This window comes from Poromitra crassiceps, assembly GCF_964638095.1.
Source record: "Poromitra crassiceps genome assembly, chromosome: 8".
NCBI classification, from domain to species: Eukaryota; Metazoa; Chordata; class Actinopteri; order Beryciformes; family Melamphaidae; genus Poromitra; species Poromitra crassiceps.
The window spans coordinates 21057297-21073457 of NC_139629.1; the positions used below are offsets into that span (position 1 = coordinate 21057297).

The window sequence follows — 16161 nt, forward strand, 5'->3', positions numbered from 1 at the left end:
AAAACAGTCATATAATTTCTTTAATAATTACTATGTAAACACTGAACATGCACAAATAACGATGAGACTCTCTTCTATCACCTGCAAAAAAAAGTTTATTGATCCCATTTTCCGTTCTTTAGTTATGAGCCGGAGAAGATAGCTTGATTAGACCAAAAACAGCCCTTTTTTTCTACGAGCTGAGATAATGACCGTTTTGTGAAAGGAAGCATTTCAAGCACATCATTGACTCATTGCTAATATTTTCTGATGTAATGCTGCAGCTCCCTGGGTCTGTTGTATGCTGTAGTGTCCTGCGTGCCCCATCTCCCCCCCTCCTCCTCCCCCCCCCCCCCCCCCCCCGTTGTGGGAGGAGTATCTCTCTGCTCTGCTCTGCTGTGAGTGCGTTTGCTCTGCGTGTGCTGCTCAGCAGTGAAAAGTCCGCTAGTCCAGCTTTTTTACACCCGCGTGTATGTCACCATGCTTCCAGTTGAGAACTCCACGGCTGATCATGCGAATGCAGCGAATGCAGCGGACACGAGGTGCTCAATTGTGACAGCAGATTGGCTGCTGCAGGGGCACAGCTACGTTATGCTTCAATGAAGCAGCTGCATACGGACGGATGCGATGCGATTTCCTCTTCCCAAACGACTTCTTCTGTGTGTTTTACTCTATGGTTTTACTCCACTTTCTCTCATCTGGAGTGCGCTGTCGCCACCTAAGGGTTCTGTAAAATAGGTTAGACACATTCAATAGCTATCATATTGTAAGAGGCGATGTAAGAGGCATAGATCGACACCCCCCCGTCAAAAAAACAATTTCGAGTTACTGACGCCATTTGGCGTCGCTGGCAGCCTACGGTAAATTTCTAATGACGCCATATGGCGTCGCTGGCACTCAATGTGTTAAAAAAGACATACTAAGTTTATAATTTATAAGCTGCTGTAGGCTCATGGAGGCAGAAAGCACTGTTCAAAGAAATCAAATGACTGATGTGAATATAAGCAGTAACGTTAGACAGTCCTTCAGTAACAGACTCATATCCAACGCAGATTTTGATTCTGACATACAGTAAAGCTCCGCTAATTAATACACTTTGATGTGCGCTTTGAATGAATGAGGAAATAGGCGTGTCTGGCACTGTAAAAGCTGGAGCTGTCCGTATTGCATTGTGATTGGCTAGTTGTTCCAAACCACGCCTCTTTCGTGGGCACGAGCTCCTGTGCATGAGCATTTTCACGTGCACGAGCTCAGAGCTGGATAGGCAAATCCTAAATTGACAGACCCAGCTGATAACCACCTTCGTGGTTTCGTTTAGCTCGATTGTGATTGTCTAGTTAAGTCAAACCAGATCAAGGGGACAGATCCGGGATCTGTTTATCTCCATTCGTGGTACAGGCCCCAGGTTTCATCTGGCTGATGTAAACAAGCAGGCGCCAGACTCTCCTGTGTCATGGCCTCACCTGACAAGCATATTAATGCTTATCAGAGTTGTTAGTACTGGCAGTGAGATCACACACACACACACACACACACACACACACACACACACACACACACACACACACACACACACACACACAGACACACACACACACACACACACACACACACACACGTTGACTTTGAAAGACAACAGACGAATAATCTCATTATTGGCTTGATCATTTCCATACGCAAACACAAATACACAGAAACACAAATGGTAATTTTTGTTAATCTCTATATCAGCAGAAATGTAAACCCAGGCACAATCTCTCCAAAAACGACTTGCTCTTGATACGATGATGAGATCCTAAACTTCTTACCCAGAGAGTTCGTTGTCTATGACCATCTTCTGCAGGCCAGTGGAGATGCTGCAGCCTGCCGCAGCGGGAGGGGAGCCCATGTGCTCCGAGGACTGTCCGGGTGTCATCTGCATGCTGGACGGGTTGGACAGGGCCGTGTTCCTCGCGCAGGATCCTGGGCAGAGGACCCAGTTTGGAGGCTGCACTCTGCGGGAGAGACAGAGGCAAACAAGTCAAGTGAAATAATATGACACTGGACAACTTTAGTTATTCACATTTATTGGAATCCATTTATGCATTTATGTTTTAGTGGATTCCCCCGCCCATTGCCAGGCAATAATCTCTCTTATTCAGACAACCCCATTCTGAATAATGGAACAGGCCAGTCTGGATGGACAGGAGTGTGAGCCAGACTCAGTCTGGATGGACAGGAGTGTGAGCCAGACTCAGTCTGGATGGACAGGAGTGTGAGCCAGACTCTGGATGGACAGGAGTGTGAGCCAGACTCAGCGTGAATTCTGAATGATTGAAAGAGCGGCTTTCTGAGAGGTGGATGTATGACAATATCATTAAAAAAAGGACCACAGATCTAATTATTACCAGCTTCCCATCTGCCACCACAACTAATGGTGTTCTTGTGAATCCATTAATATGCCTCAGCCAGCCTCAGTGCTCTCCTCAAGTGTATTGTTTATGTAATGCAGTAATACATTATTGATTGTTGTGTGGTAAACATCCTACTGTAGTAGTCTAGGCACGATTAAAATCCTCAGGCTTGTGATAATGCATTAAACTTTCTCTTAATGCATCCATTAGACTAGAGACCTCCCACCCCCCCCAGATTTTATGTATTTTTAAGCATTTCTACACTCAATATAACTATACATTACTTTATTTCAATTTGTATTGTTTCATCAACTATCTAAAATAATTGTGCTGAAAATAATTGTTGGGACAATCTCACGGCATCAACGTCAGTATGGCTGGGCGATGATACAAGACGAACGAGAGAAGGATCGAGCAGCTGGTAGCACCGTAAGTGATCTGCAGTACCTGCTCCATCTGGGACACCACCTCAGAGAGGAGGGAGTGCAGGGTGGAGAGCTCCCTGCCCAGGTCGATGTAGCCCTCAAAGCCCGCCGTGTTGGAGATGGTCTCTGGGTTGGAGATCTCCAGCAGGAAGCGCTGCATGTTGGTCCACTCGTGCTCCAGGAACTGGTTCATGAAGGACATGTACTCCTCCTTGATGCCAAACCTGAAGCCATAGACAAGAGACACAGTGTGATGGAGAAAATCACATTAGGAAATGTTTATAGTGCTGAAATGTATTTTATATGATGCACGATGTTTTTTTAAAGGAACAGTTCACCCAAAAATGAAAGTTCTGTCATCCTCTACTCACCTTCATGTCAGTGGAAACTCAGGTGAGGTTTGTCCATGTAACACACAGGGATGTGGCCAGCACAACTCCAGAGAAAACCAGTCACCATTGACTTCAGTACAGTACACCTGAAGTCACGGTGACTGGTTTGCTCTTGAGATGTGCTGGCAACCTGGACAAACTTCACCGGAGTTTCAACTGGCATGAGGTTGGGTAGGTGACAGGATGAGGTTTTCATTCTTGGGCGAACTGTGCCTTTAAACTTTAAAACAGCTGGAATTCGCTGAAAATAAAAAGGTGTCTAGTAATAACCAGAGCCGTATAATAGAAGAGTTCCGACATCTCCATTCACTCCAATGGACCAGTTTTTTTCCAGGAAGTAGAAAGTGGAACTCTTCAGTAAAAAAAGCAGCACTGTCGAGTTGCATCAAAATAGACAGTGTTGTACTTTGAAAGGGTTTTTCATCCCTTGAAATGAATCAAATTGTACATTATCGGCTTTATTTTAGCATGCAAAAGTAGCGCGAGACCCATTCCTGGCTGTTCATTGGCTAATGATTCTTGCATTTTGGTCCTCCGCTGATGCCACTCTCTTACTAGAGGACACTAGTAATAACTAACTAATCACACACTCACTTGGTGAAGTTGGCCAGGTTTTGCGTGACTTTAGCGATGAGGGTGAGTGTGCGTGCGGTGCGGTCGTCCGGATACTCCTGCATCAGGTTGAAGAGCGAGGGCGACATGATGGCCGGACACAGGAAACGCAGGAACAAGGACGCGCTGATCAACCGCTCGCTGATGTCTGGTCGCCCCCGGTTACTGCATTCCTGCCGCCACGAGGCAAACACCTCCTTCAGCTCTCGTGGAAAAACGCTGCCAAGAGTCAGAGAGAGGGCAGGACTTCATATGCCATTTTTTTGGGGAGGGCCAACGTCAAATTATTATTATTGACACACACACACACACACACACACACACACACACACACACTCTCTTTGCATGTATTGACAAAGGCTGTAATGCAACACTGGACTTCCTGCGCCAAATATCAATATTAAAGTCCCATTCTGAAATTTTAATAAAGTATCCCTGGAGCAGTGCCAAGATTAAAGCAATGCTTCTTACCTCTAGCTGTTGGTTATATTAATTTTATTGAATTGAAGACATGTCTTTCGTTTTAAATTAATGGGTTGACTTACAGCTACTGTAAAAGTGGTTGCTGCAAGTTATTTTTTTAAGGAAACACTGCACTATCACACTGTATGTATGTATAATATGTATATATGTATAGTATGTAACATATGAACATGAAATGACAAGTCTTTTTAAACTGTAAGCTACAATCAAGCAAAATGGACAATCTGAAATTTGTCAGAGAGTATTTGCCATTAATCACTCCGAGAGTAGTGTAGTGTACAGTCTATATTTATAAACCCATAATTAAATGATTATGATTTGGGCATTTTAAACACAAAGGCCAAAAGTAACTTTAAATTCAGTTGTTAGTTTCATTATTGCAGGCCTTGTTCCAATAGGATGAAGCAAATATCCAATGCTAACTTCAATTCATGTTTTTGGACATGAATTGTTTGGAGCTCCCTGATGAAGGCCGATGCCGAAACATTTTTTTTTAAAGTGTTTTTAATGTCCATGACTCCATGCTTTTACATTTTTCAAAGAAGAGTGTCTTGAACTTTGGTTTCATTCAGTTGCATACCCCAAACCAAAGAGCACGCCCCCTTTTATTTTATTTTTTACATTGTGCACCATTTTCTGTAGGCCTGTTTGTCTTCTTTGTTCATTTACCAGTAGGAGTTGATGATTTTGCAGAAGGCGAGCTCGCAGCACATCTTCAGGTTGCTCTGGTGTTCTTGCAGGTCGCTGGATGAACACTTGGATGGATCCACCTCACAGTTTTCGTCTGACTCGTACAGCGCCTTGATAAACTCGCCTGAAAAATAAACAACAACAACAAAAATAGTCAGACAGACGTTAGTCTCGGTTTCCAGACGTTTGGTGAGCGGCGCCAACAGCGCCACCTAACCACCAAACGTCTGGGAATTTACTGTTCCAAATCTGGTTCATTGAGCCCGGTGAGTACGGCCGGCAGCAGACACGCCTACATTTATTATTAGAATTTTATTTGGTAGCGGCAATGCCAATGTTTCATAGTTCCAATATAGAGCAAGGGTTAGTGACAACCAAATGTGTGCTGCAAAGAGAGTTTATACCTGTTGTTTATTTTACAATCATTTTTCCTACCTACCTACATTCCTACTGTGAATGCTGTGAAGTCATCAGCAGGCTCTGTAACGTTAGCCTCGGGAGTCGGGCTTATCGCTGGGGGAAAGACCTCTAGCCGCCGGGGCCGGATGAAACACGTCCTATTAATAGGTTATGTTTGTTTCTAAGTGATTAATATGTTTCTCCGCAAACGCGACAGCACCAGTTCTACATGAGCGTCACTGCCCCCAGAAAGCAGGCCCGCCCACACTCATGATTGGTTCTCCGATGCAAGGCTTCCAACAGCACCACCTAACGTTATGAAAAGATTTAAATAGTAATATTCTCAGTCTTACAGTAGTGAAACGGATTAAGACTGAGAGCTGAGTCTAGACAGACGTGGGCTTTTGGGCTGATAGGGTAAAGAGGATCATTTTGCTAGCTCCAGCTTAGACAGATACAGCAGGGGAAGGGATTGTCATTTTTCGTTGCTGCAACAGGAGCGCAATATGATGTCAAACCCCCAGGGAGCGCCATTATGATACTGTCCCTCACATACTGGCAAGGTTGACTTCAAGCAACAATGTCCATCATCCTCAATGTCTCCACCGAGGGCAGCCTAACCACAGACTATAAAAAGAAATTGCTTCCGCAGACAGACCATTTTCTACTATGGCCAATGACGACAAACAGTAAAAAATAAATACAAGAATACCGACCCAGAACATTCTTCCAGGCCCGCGAGTCGGCGACAAGGTAACATGGGGTTGAAATTTCAATTTCAGTCTATCCATCAGAAAAATAAATAGCCCATGAACCACGGAAGGAAAAATGGTCCATTTATCATTGAACACCTTCTCCTCCAAACTGATGACCTTGTTGTTACCTCAGCCCAGGTGACAAGACAGACAATTACTGCTATAAAGTCAATAGTCCATCAAGAGAAACCATCTTTAGTTTGGCAATGATAGCAGGTTGTTATTCCCCTCTGCTCGGTATTGAGATGGGGATAGGAGGAAGGTGTCTCTGATCCCTGGTGGTCTACAGTGGCTGGGCTGTCCTTATGTCACCCCCAGCAGCAGTCACAGCCGCCAATCCACACACAAAACACACATGCATGTAGGGTGACCAGATCCCCAGCAAACCAAATGTGGGACAAAGAGTATGTTTGTGTGGGACAATGTGGGACGCGTTACCAACGCTGAGTAGAGCTGCAACTAACGATTATTTTCAATATCCATTCATCTGTAATATTAGTTGTGTGCTCTATAGAATGGTGAAAAATACTGATCACCTTTTCCCCAAAGCCCATGACCTCCTCAAATGTCTTCCTTCATCCTGACCAAGAGGCCACAACCCAAAGATACATCAGTTTTACTGTCATAGAAGACTAAGGACACCAGAAAATATTCACGTTTAACAAGCTGGAATTTGAGAATTTTCGTTATGTTTTTCTTAAAAAATGTGTCTCTCTCTGTCCTGCAGTGGGTTTGACTTTTGAAAATGAGCCAATCAAAATGTGGGACATCGTCTCAATATGTGGGACATGGGAAAAGGCATGGAAATGCTGTGCAGTCCCACACAAAGTGGGGGACATCTGGTCACCCTACTGATTCACCAGCACCTCCATAACTCCTGACTGACATGCACACAAAGATGGACACAAGCACGAAGCTGTAAAGTACACACACACACACACACACACACACACACACACACACACACACACACACACACACACCCACACACACACACACACACACACCCACACACACACACACACACACACACACACACACGTTTTTAGTTGCACAGACAGAAAGAGTCACAGGTACACATAGAGCATGGCTATGAAGAACATCATACAGAGAAGGAAGTGTAAGATCTTGTGTGCAGGGAAATACATGCCTTCTGTAGATAAAACTGCTGCTCTGTGTACACTTCTAAACAACATGTCCTCCTACCGAAATGGCAGAATAAGTTAACTCATTGAGTGCCAAGGACGAGTATAGTCGTCAATTCGAATAGTAACGTAGTGTGCCAAAGACGACTAAAGTCGTCAATTGGGTTTTTTGACGGTGGGACTTGGATCAAAGCCTCGTGCATCTCCTGTAAAAAATATTGTAGCTATTGAAGGTGTATAACCTATTTTACGGACCCATTAGGTGGCGACAGTGCTCTCCAGATTAGAGAAAGTTGAGGGGAAAAAAGCAGAAAAAGCCCCGTGATGAAAGAGAAACCGATGCTGGAGCCAGAGCGGCACAGATTGCTCTGGCTGCCTGGAGCCAACGTTAGCTGCGAACAGCAGTCAATCCGCTCTCACAAATGAGCCCCTCTGTCTCTGCTGCATAGTTTCTCCACACGATTAGCCGCCAGAAAATAAAATCAAAGCCAAACCATTCTCATGAGAATGGTTTGGCTTTTCAGTGTCGCGCTGGGAGCCGGCGCACAAGGCTGAGCGCTCCGAAAATAGACTGGGTGCAGCGCACTTTGAAACGCACAGCAGAAAGCCTATAATCGGACGTAGCTTCATCCCAGCTCACAACCAAAACCGCAGAAACGCAGACGAATGCGAGCCCGATCCAGACTCCCCCGACGAGCAGCCGCCATCCGAACGTGGATCCGTAAGGCAGCAGAGCCTGCCATAGCAGGCAGCAGAGACTCGCCTGACACACGCAGCAGCCAGCAGAGCGAGCAGAGCCACCAGAGACACTCCCACGGAGGAGGAGTTTGGAGTTGAGGGGGGTGTGGGTGCTGTTTATTGAAGGAAATTACTGTTCAGATGTTTCAGGTCAGAAAATATTAGCTTCAGAGTCAGTGAATGTGCTTGAAATGCTTCATTTCACAAAAGGCTGAATATCTCAGCTTCTAATTTGAAACGCCTGTTTTTGCTGAAAACAACCTATCTTCTCCGTCTCATAACTAAAGAACGGAAAATGGTATCAATAAACTTTTTTTTGCTGATGATACAATAGTCTCCTCGTTCTTTGTGTGTGTTCGGTGTTTACATAGTAATATCACACAATATTCTGTGGGCCTCGAGAACTCACTGAAAACGCTCTGAAACTCTGGCACTGGGAGTGTCCGTTCTCCAAAAGTGGCTGGCACTCAATGAGTTAATTTCCAGTGACTCCCAAAACGATATATGAGAAACTAGGGCTGTGAATCTTCACTGGCCTCACGATTCGATTACGATTCAGAGGGCTACGATTCGATTTGATTACGATTATCGATGCATCTCGATGCATCTTAAATCGATGCATCACTTTTTTCCGCAATACATGATTTATTTTTTCTCACTTTCTTTTTTCTCACTGTGTGGCTACTTTTAAAATAAAAGTGCAGTTGGAATTGCATTGTATTATGATCCATAATTAAAATAAACAACTGCATGTACTTCCATTATATTTTATTTTATTATAAAAAAAAAAATATATATATATACCGTACTGTATATATATATATAATAATCGATTTTTGACATTTGTGAATCGATGCAGAATCGTGCACGTCCGCATCGCGATGCATCTTATAATCGATTATTTTTGACACCCCTATGAGAAACGCTACATGCAGGTGATAGGCGGGGGGAGGATGGCCCCGGTGGTGACCACGGGCGAGGCTTGTAAAACAGACTTGGTGGGATTGGTGTCGCCGTGTTTCCTGGTTGAAAACGGTGATGTTGTAGGCAACTGAAAACCACTTGGTTATGGTTAGGAGGATTATGGTTTAGGGTTACGACTCAAGACGGGAGGCGAACACAGTCCTCTCGCTTGAAAGACGAGGAAGTTACCGGAACGCCGATCTCACCCCTTCAGCCATCACGTTAAAGACCAGCAGAGGTGCCGCTACTTCCTGGTTACAGCTCGCGCATGCACTGCACGCATGCACTTACTCGCACGACCTCAAGGGGTCGCATTCGTAAAAAACATTGGTCATTTTAACTACCTTGAAAATTGACCAATCATGTTGTTTTACTTGTGAGGACGGGCTGTTCTAAATCAGGGACAGGCAGGGAGACAGGCAGGGAGACAGGCAGGGAGACAGGGAAAACACATGGGCACACAGGACTGCAGACAAACAGAGACCCACACTTGAACTGACCGTGGACTAACCTTGTAGAAGTGGGACAAGAGAGAACCAAACAAACACTTCCTGTAATGATGATTGCTCCAAACTGTTATGCTTTCACTCTGCATGTTAGTAACTGAAATGTCAAGCTTCCCACCATGAGAGTCTCTTGTCCTTACAGTGGATTCATGTAGGTGGATTCTTCATACACCACATCACATGTGATTGCAGGAATGATTTTCCTGATTAAGTTTACACACTGTATCTTTCTATAAACTCTGTTTTGGATGATTTTGGAGCACTGACAGCATTTTGCACTCATACACAGCTCGAGTCCCATTCATTTTTTTCTTCCTTTTTTAACCTTTATTTAACCAGACAAGTCATTAAGGAGATATTCTTATTTACAGTGGTGACCTGGCAAGTCAAGGATAGGTCTGCTGCCCAGAGGGTTGCCTCTTGGTTCACAGTAGGAGACTATATTAACGGTCTTCAAAAGTAGGAGACCATATTAACGGTCTTCAAAGTAGGAGACCATATTAACGTCTTCAAAGTAGGAGACCATATTAACGGTCTTCAAAGTAGGAGACCATATTAACGGTCTTCAAAAGTAGGAGACCATATTAACGGTCTTCAAAGTAGGAGACCATATTAACAGTCTTCAAAGTAGGAGACCATATTAACGGTCTTCAAAAGTAGGAGACCATATTAACGGTCTTCAAAGTAGGAGACCATATTAACGGTCATCAAAGTAGGAGACCATATTAACGGTCATCAAAGTAGGAGACCATATTAACGGTCTTCAAAGTAGGAGACCATATTAACGGTCTTCAAAAGTAGGAGACCATATTAACGGTCTTCAAAGTAGGAGACCATATTAACGGTCTTCAAAAGTAGGAGACCATATTAACTAGGGGTGTTGGAAAAAATCGATTCACCTAAGTATCGCGATTTTTAATGTCACGATTTTTTGAATCGATCTTCTATTCCAGAATCGATAATCGCATTTTTTTTTTTGGGTGCCCGCAGTCAGGCCACTCACTGAACAGCAGGCCAGGCGCCGCCTACTGGTTTACTAGTGGTTTTATTACTTTATTAGTTAGTCTGAAGTAATAATTACACTTCAGGGTTAAAGTGGGTGCATCTCATTGTAAAATTGGACTTCAAACGGCCCAAATCTGGCTTCAAACGGCCCAAATTGGGCTTCAAACGGCCCAAATTTCACGCGCGTCGGCCCATATCGGCCTGGCCTGCTTGGTATCTAATGCCCGGCCTGAATTATGATCCCAATCCGCCCCTGTTTTTAACTATATCGCCCAGCCTTACTCATGATATAATATACAGTCTCTACTAGTGTATGATTCAACTTTTCCCATGTTCTAATCTAGTGTAAAAAAGCAAACAAACTGAAAAAAGAAAAGAAAAAAATAAACAAAAATCGCAATAAATCGTAATATCGAATCGCAATAATCGTAGAATCGCAATACTTAACACATTGAGTGCCAGCGACGCCATATGGCGTCATTAGAAATTTACCGTAGGCTGCCAGCGACGCCAAATGGCGTCAATAACTCAAAATTGTTTTTTTGACGGGGGGGTGTCGATCTATGCTTCTTACATCGCCTCTTACAATATGAGAGCTATTGAATGTGTCTAACCTATTTTACAGAACCCTTAGGTGGCGACAGCGCACTCCAGATGAGAGAAAGTGGAGTAAAACACACAGAAGAAGTCGTTGGGGAAAAGGAAATCGCATCGCATCCGTCCGTATGCAGCTGCTTCATTGAAGCATAACGTTAGCTGTGCCCCTGCAGCAGCCAATCTGCTGTCACAATTGAGCACCTCCGTGTCCGCTGCACAGCCCATTCGCATGATCAGCCGTGGAGTTGTTATTATTCTCAACTGGAAGCTGGTGACAAATACACGCGGTTGTAAAAAAGCTGGATCTAGCGGACTTGTCAGTGCAGAGCAAACGCAGGCAGCAGAAAGCCCCAGAGACACTCCCAGAAGGAGGAGTGTGCAGTTGAGGGGGTGGGGGGGGGGCACGCAGAACACGCAGAGCAGCATACAACACACAGACAGCAGGACAGGATTAGGAAACGCAAGCTAGAATATCTGATGCCCACCAGCAGTAAATCAAGAACAGCAAGAAGCTGCAACCAGCAGCGCACGCAGGGGCCAGCGCTGCTGGTTGCAGCTAAAAAATAGTATTTGGCCAAACAAAATTCCTTTGTTTTCACTCTTTTATTGAAGGAAATTATTTTTGAGGTGTCATTACATCAGAAAATATTAGCAATGAGTCAATGATGTGCTTGAAATGCTTCCTTTCACAAAAGGCTGAATATCTCAGGTTATAGAAAAAAAGTGGCTGTTTTTGGTCAAATCAAGCTATCTTCTCCGGCTCATAACTAAAGAACGGAAAATGGGATCAATAAACTTTTTTTTGCAGGTGATAGAAGAGAGTCTCATCGTTATTTGTGCGTGTTCAGTGTTTACATAGTAATTATGAAAGAAATTATATGACTGTTTTAAAATGCATTGCGGCCTATGTGGCACAGTACAGCACCTTTTGCCCAAGGGCCGTGGCACTCAAAGTGTTAAGAATCGCAATATAAATCAAATCGGCACCCAAGAATCGTGATAGTATCGAATCGGGAGATAAGTGAATCGCCACAGCCCTAATATTAACGGTCTTCAAAGTAGGAGACCATATTAACGGTCTTCAAAGTAGGAGACCATATTAATGGTCTTCAAAAGTAGGAGACCATATTAACGGTCTTCAAAAGTAAGAGACCATATTAACGGTCTTCAAAAGTAAGAGACCATATTAACGGTCTTCAAAGTAGGAGACCATATTAACTCATTCAGGGCCAATGACGTCTTTGACGTGTTATCAGGAATAGCCCAGAGGGCCAATGACGTGTTTGACGTGTTTTTGTTTTTATTCGTGCAGCGCATAGTTAAAACACTTCCCCAGCCTGTCACATGGTATCATGTCCCTAGCATCTAAGACAACACGTGAACAAACACATACCGCAGCTGTTGTTTTGAAATTGAGCAAGAGGAAAAGCAGAAAACCGGTAACGCTTCCTTGTGCAGACAGGAGAAACGCCATTGAAACGCCCTCGGCGCGCTGCACGAGCTGGAGTCGCCTTCCTCTGTGCCAGCCAGGAGAAAGTAATCAAGAGATGTGTTTGATCATCGGAGGAATGAGGAAATGATCGATCAGTTTGCGAGGGCGGTGAGGACGTGTTGAATAGCCGAGGGGAAAACGGGAACGATCAAATAGCAGAGAGGATATGACAGGGAGACATGGACGAGGACGGGTGTACCAGAACAAATCAAAATAAACACAGGAACAGCTAGGCAGCAGCGGGCAGAAGGCAGTCACAGCAGCCCGCTGTCCTTCTCAAGAGCTCTTCAGTTGGTTCATGAAATCGCTGGGCTGCGTGCCCTCCAGTGTTGCTCCTGGCCAATCCCAGCGCCACAGGGCGTGGTTATTGCTTATCCTATGTGGGGTTAGAAATCTAAAAGGGGGATCGTGTGTGTGTGTGTGTGTGTGTGTGTGTGTGTGTCTGTCTGTCTGTCTGTCTGTCTGTCTGTCGGTGTGTCTGTCTGTCTGTCTGTCTGTCTGTCTGTCTGTCTGTCTGTCTGCACACTCACTCACACCGAGTAAACTGTATTGTTGAATGTAAAAAAAAAGCACTTCATGTGTATATATATATATATATATATTTTTTTTTTTTGTCATTTGTGTCCTAACAAATAATATTTACATGTCTGATGTCAATACAGTTCAAAATAAAAGAATTGAGAGTGAGTTCTGCCCTTAGATTGTGCCCTTTTACAAAAATTGCCTTTTCTCCTGTTTATTTTCTCTGGGACACCTTCTGGGGGAAAACAGGGTGTATATAAATGGCTATAAGTAGAGTACAGAACATGCTAAAAGCTCACTTTTTTTTTCCAGGTGAACTCAGAGACGTACATCTTCATTTTGAGGTATTGCAAATCACTCTGGTGCTAATAGATAATTTACTGTGGGTCTTGAAAGATGACCAACAATTATGAAAATCTTTGGCCTGTGCTAAATATTGGCAGTCCTAAACTGGCCCTGAATGAGTTAACGGTCTTCAAAAGTAAGAGACCATATTAACGGTCTTCAAAGTAGGAGACCATATTAACGGTCTTCAAAAGTAGGAGACCATATTAACATCTTCAAAGTAGGAGACCATATTAACGGTCTTCAAAAGTAGGAGACCATATTAACATCTTCAAAGTAGGAGACCATATTAACGGTCTTCAAAAGTAGGAGACCATATTAACATCTTCAAAGTAGGAGACCATATTAACGGACTTCAAAGTAGGAGACCATATTAACGGTCTTCAAAAGTAGGAGACCATATTAACATCTTCAAAGTAGGAGACCATATTAACGGTCTTCAAAAGTAGGAGACCATATTAACATCTTCAAAGTAGGAGACCATATTAACGGTCTTCAAAAGTAGGAGACCATATTAACATCTTCAAAGTAGGAGACCATATTAACGGTCTTCAAAGTAGCCTAAATGCTGGCATTATCCAACTGAGCTGTAACGTTCAGTGTGGAGCAGAAGGGCTGTTTGTTGCTTCTTACAGTCTGGGCTGTGTTCCTCTGTGGATTTCTCATTGTTTCACAACAGCTGGCCGAGAAAACATTCCAACAGAAATCGAGAAGAAATAAGAGTTGCTGCAACTGCCTCTCTATCCGGCTGATACCCGGCCGGCCAATTCCCCCTGCTTCCCCGGTCGTTGATGCTCCACCCCCTCTGCTGATCTGGGGAGAGCCGTAGACTAGCACATGCTTCCTCCGTTACATCTGCAGTCAGCGAGGGGGAGTTTCACCGGCAGGACGTGTTTACTGTATGATACTTGTTTTCCTTCAACTGCAAAAAGTCTTTGGCTCCTCCTTAGCAACAAGAACGTCTTATTTTTCAGCCTATAAGTAGGATCAAATTTGCATCTATGACTGATTACCGATAACGTCTGGCACAGAAGAGCGGACAAGAAAATCATGATCAAATGTACAGAGCTCTAAAAAAAACCACACATTGTTTACAAAGTTCCCTCCAAGAAAAATGTCTTTTTCTGGCCATTTTCTATAATTGGATTATGCAAAGGGGAAATTCAGTTAAGCTGAATCCAGTTATTGCAGGCAGGCTGTTTGCAATTTAAGATAAGGCTGTGATATTTCTTTTTACAGAGTACCGTAAGTATAGTTTAAGTTAATTGGCAGCATAAAGTGAATGACAGTTGGAATAATGCAGGATTAAACAACTTGAACTTTTGACTATAGCAATTTCTAATAATGAAACCTATGTATCTCAATAAAGTGTACTCTTTGTCCATGGCCTACACTGTTGCCCATGTTTTTTTTCAAAGTAACTTTCTAATGTGGTGGGATAATGAATCATTTCTTTATAAATTGGAGTCCATTTTCTGTTTGAAAGCCAATGTACTAATGTACTCGAGTCATTTAAAAAGTGGAGTGGAACAGTCTGGACTTTGGGTTGTCTGTTGTCCAGAGTGCCATTTAAATGCAGATTATAATGAAAATGAAATAACGATTCCCATTTGAAAATGCTTGGTCTTATAAGTGTGCGCAGGTGAATGATAAGGCCTGTGCTTTGCTGGGCTCTAGCTGTGACCCTTTTTGTTGTTGCTTGTGTGTTCCTGAAATGATTAGAGTGAGAATGGTACATTTAATTAAACTCTGATCCAATATATTTTGTCCCAGAAACAATCAATTCATCGCATTGACTCAAGAGGACCTGGACCTGTGACTTTTAGGCTTGTGGGGGAAGTCAACAACTAGAGATGCTGAAATCTCTTCAGTTAAGAGGACCTCTCTCTTTTGGACAGGGAATATTGCTTTGGGATGACGGAAGATTTCAGACTTTAAAAAAATCATGATTGGACCCTTCCAAGTAATCAATAACAGCAAATGGGCCATTTTTCCTGAAGTTGAGGGACGGAGGCAGTGTTGAGTCAAATCACTATTCTCAAGTACACGTCGAGTCTCAAGTCACCAGTGTTGGAGTCCAAGTCATTAAAGAAGGGTCTGAGTCGAGTTCGAGTCGAGTCCAAGTCTGAATCTGAGTCACTGCCCACTGAGTTTAACTTAGCGGCACTGTCTACACTGCCCACTGAGTTTAACTTAGCGGCACTGTCTACACTGCCCACTGAGTTTACCTTAGTGGCACTGTCTACACTGCCCACTGAGTTTAACTTAGCGGCACTGTCTACACTGCCCACTGAGTTTAACTTAGTGGCACTGTCTACACTGCCCACTGAGTTTACCTTAGTGGCACTGTCTACACTGCCCACTGAGTTTACCTTAGTGGCACTGTCTACACTGCCCACTGAGTTTACCTTAGTGGCACTGTCTACACTGCCCACTGAGTTTACCTTAGTGGCACTGTCTACACTGCCCACTGAGTTTAACTTAGCGGCACTGTCTACACTGCCCACTGAGTTTACCTTAGTGGCACTGTCTACACTGCCCACTGAGTTTAACTTAGTGGCACTGTCTACACTGCCCACTGAGTTTACCTTAGTGGCACTGTCTACACTGCCCACTGAGTTTAACTTAGTGGCACTGTCTACACTGCCCACTGAGTTTACCTTAGTGGCACTGCCATTAACTAATGGATGCTAATTTCCAGTGAGTGAATGCACAAAGAG

The 16161-nt window shown here is 43.7% G+C and overlaps 1 protein-coding gene across 1 annotated transcript in view; it reads right to left on the bottom strand.

Moving 5' to 3' along the window:
• The window catches only part of dab2ipb (DAB2 interacting protein b), a 239474-nt gene that overhangs the window by 24983 nt on the left and 198330 nt on the right, over positions 1-16161 (bottom strand). Inside the window, 5 exon segments of the mRNA XM_083641622.1 lie at positions 1788-1919; positions 1921-1973; positions 2820-3021; positions 3784-4020; positions 4954-5098. Coding sequence (XP_083497748.1) covers positions 1788-1919; positions 1921-1973; positions 2820-3021; positions 3784-4020; positions 4954-5098 — 769 coding nt within the window.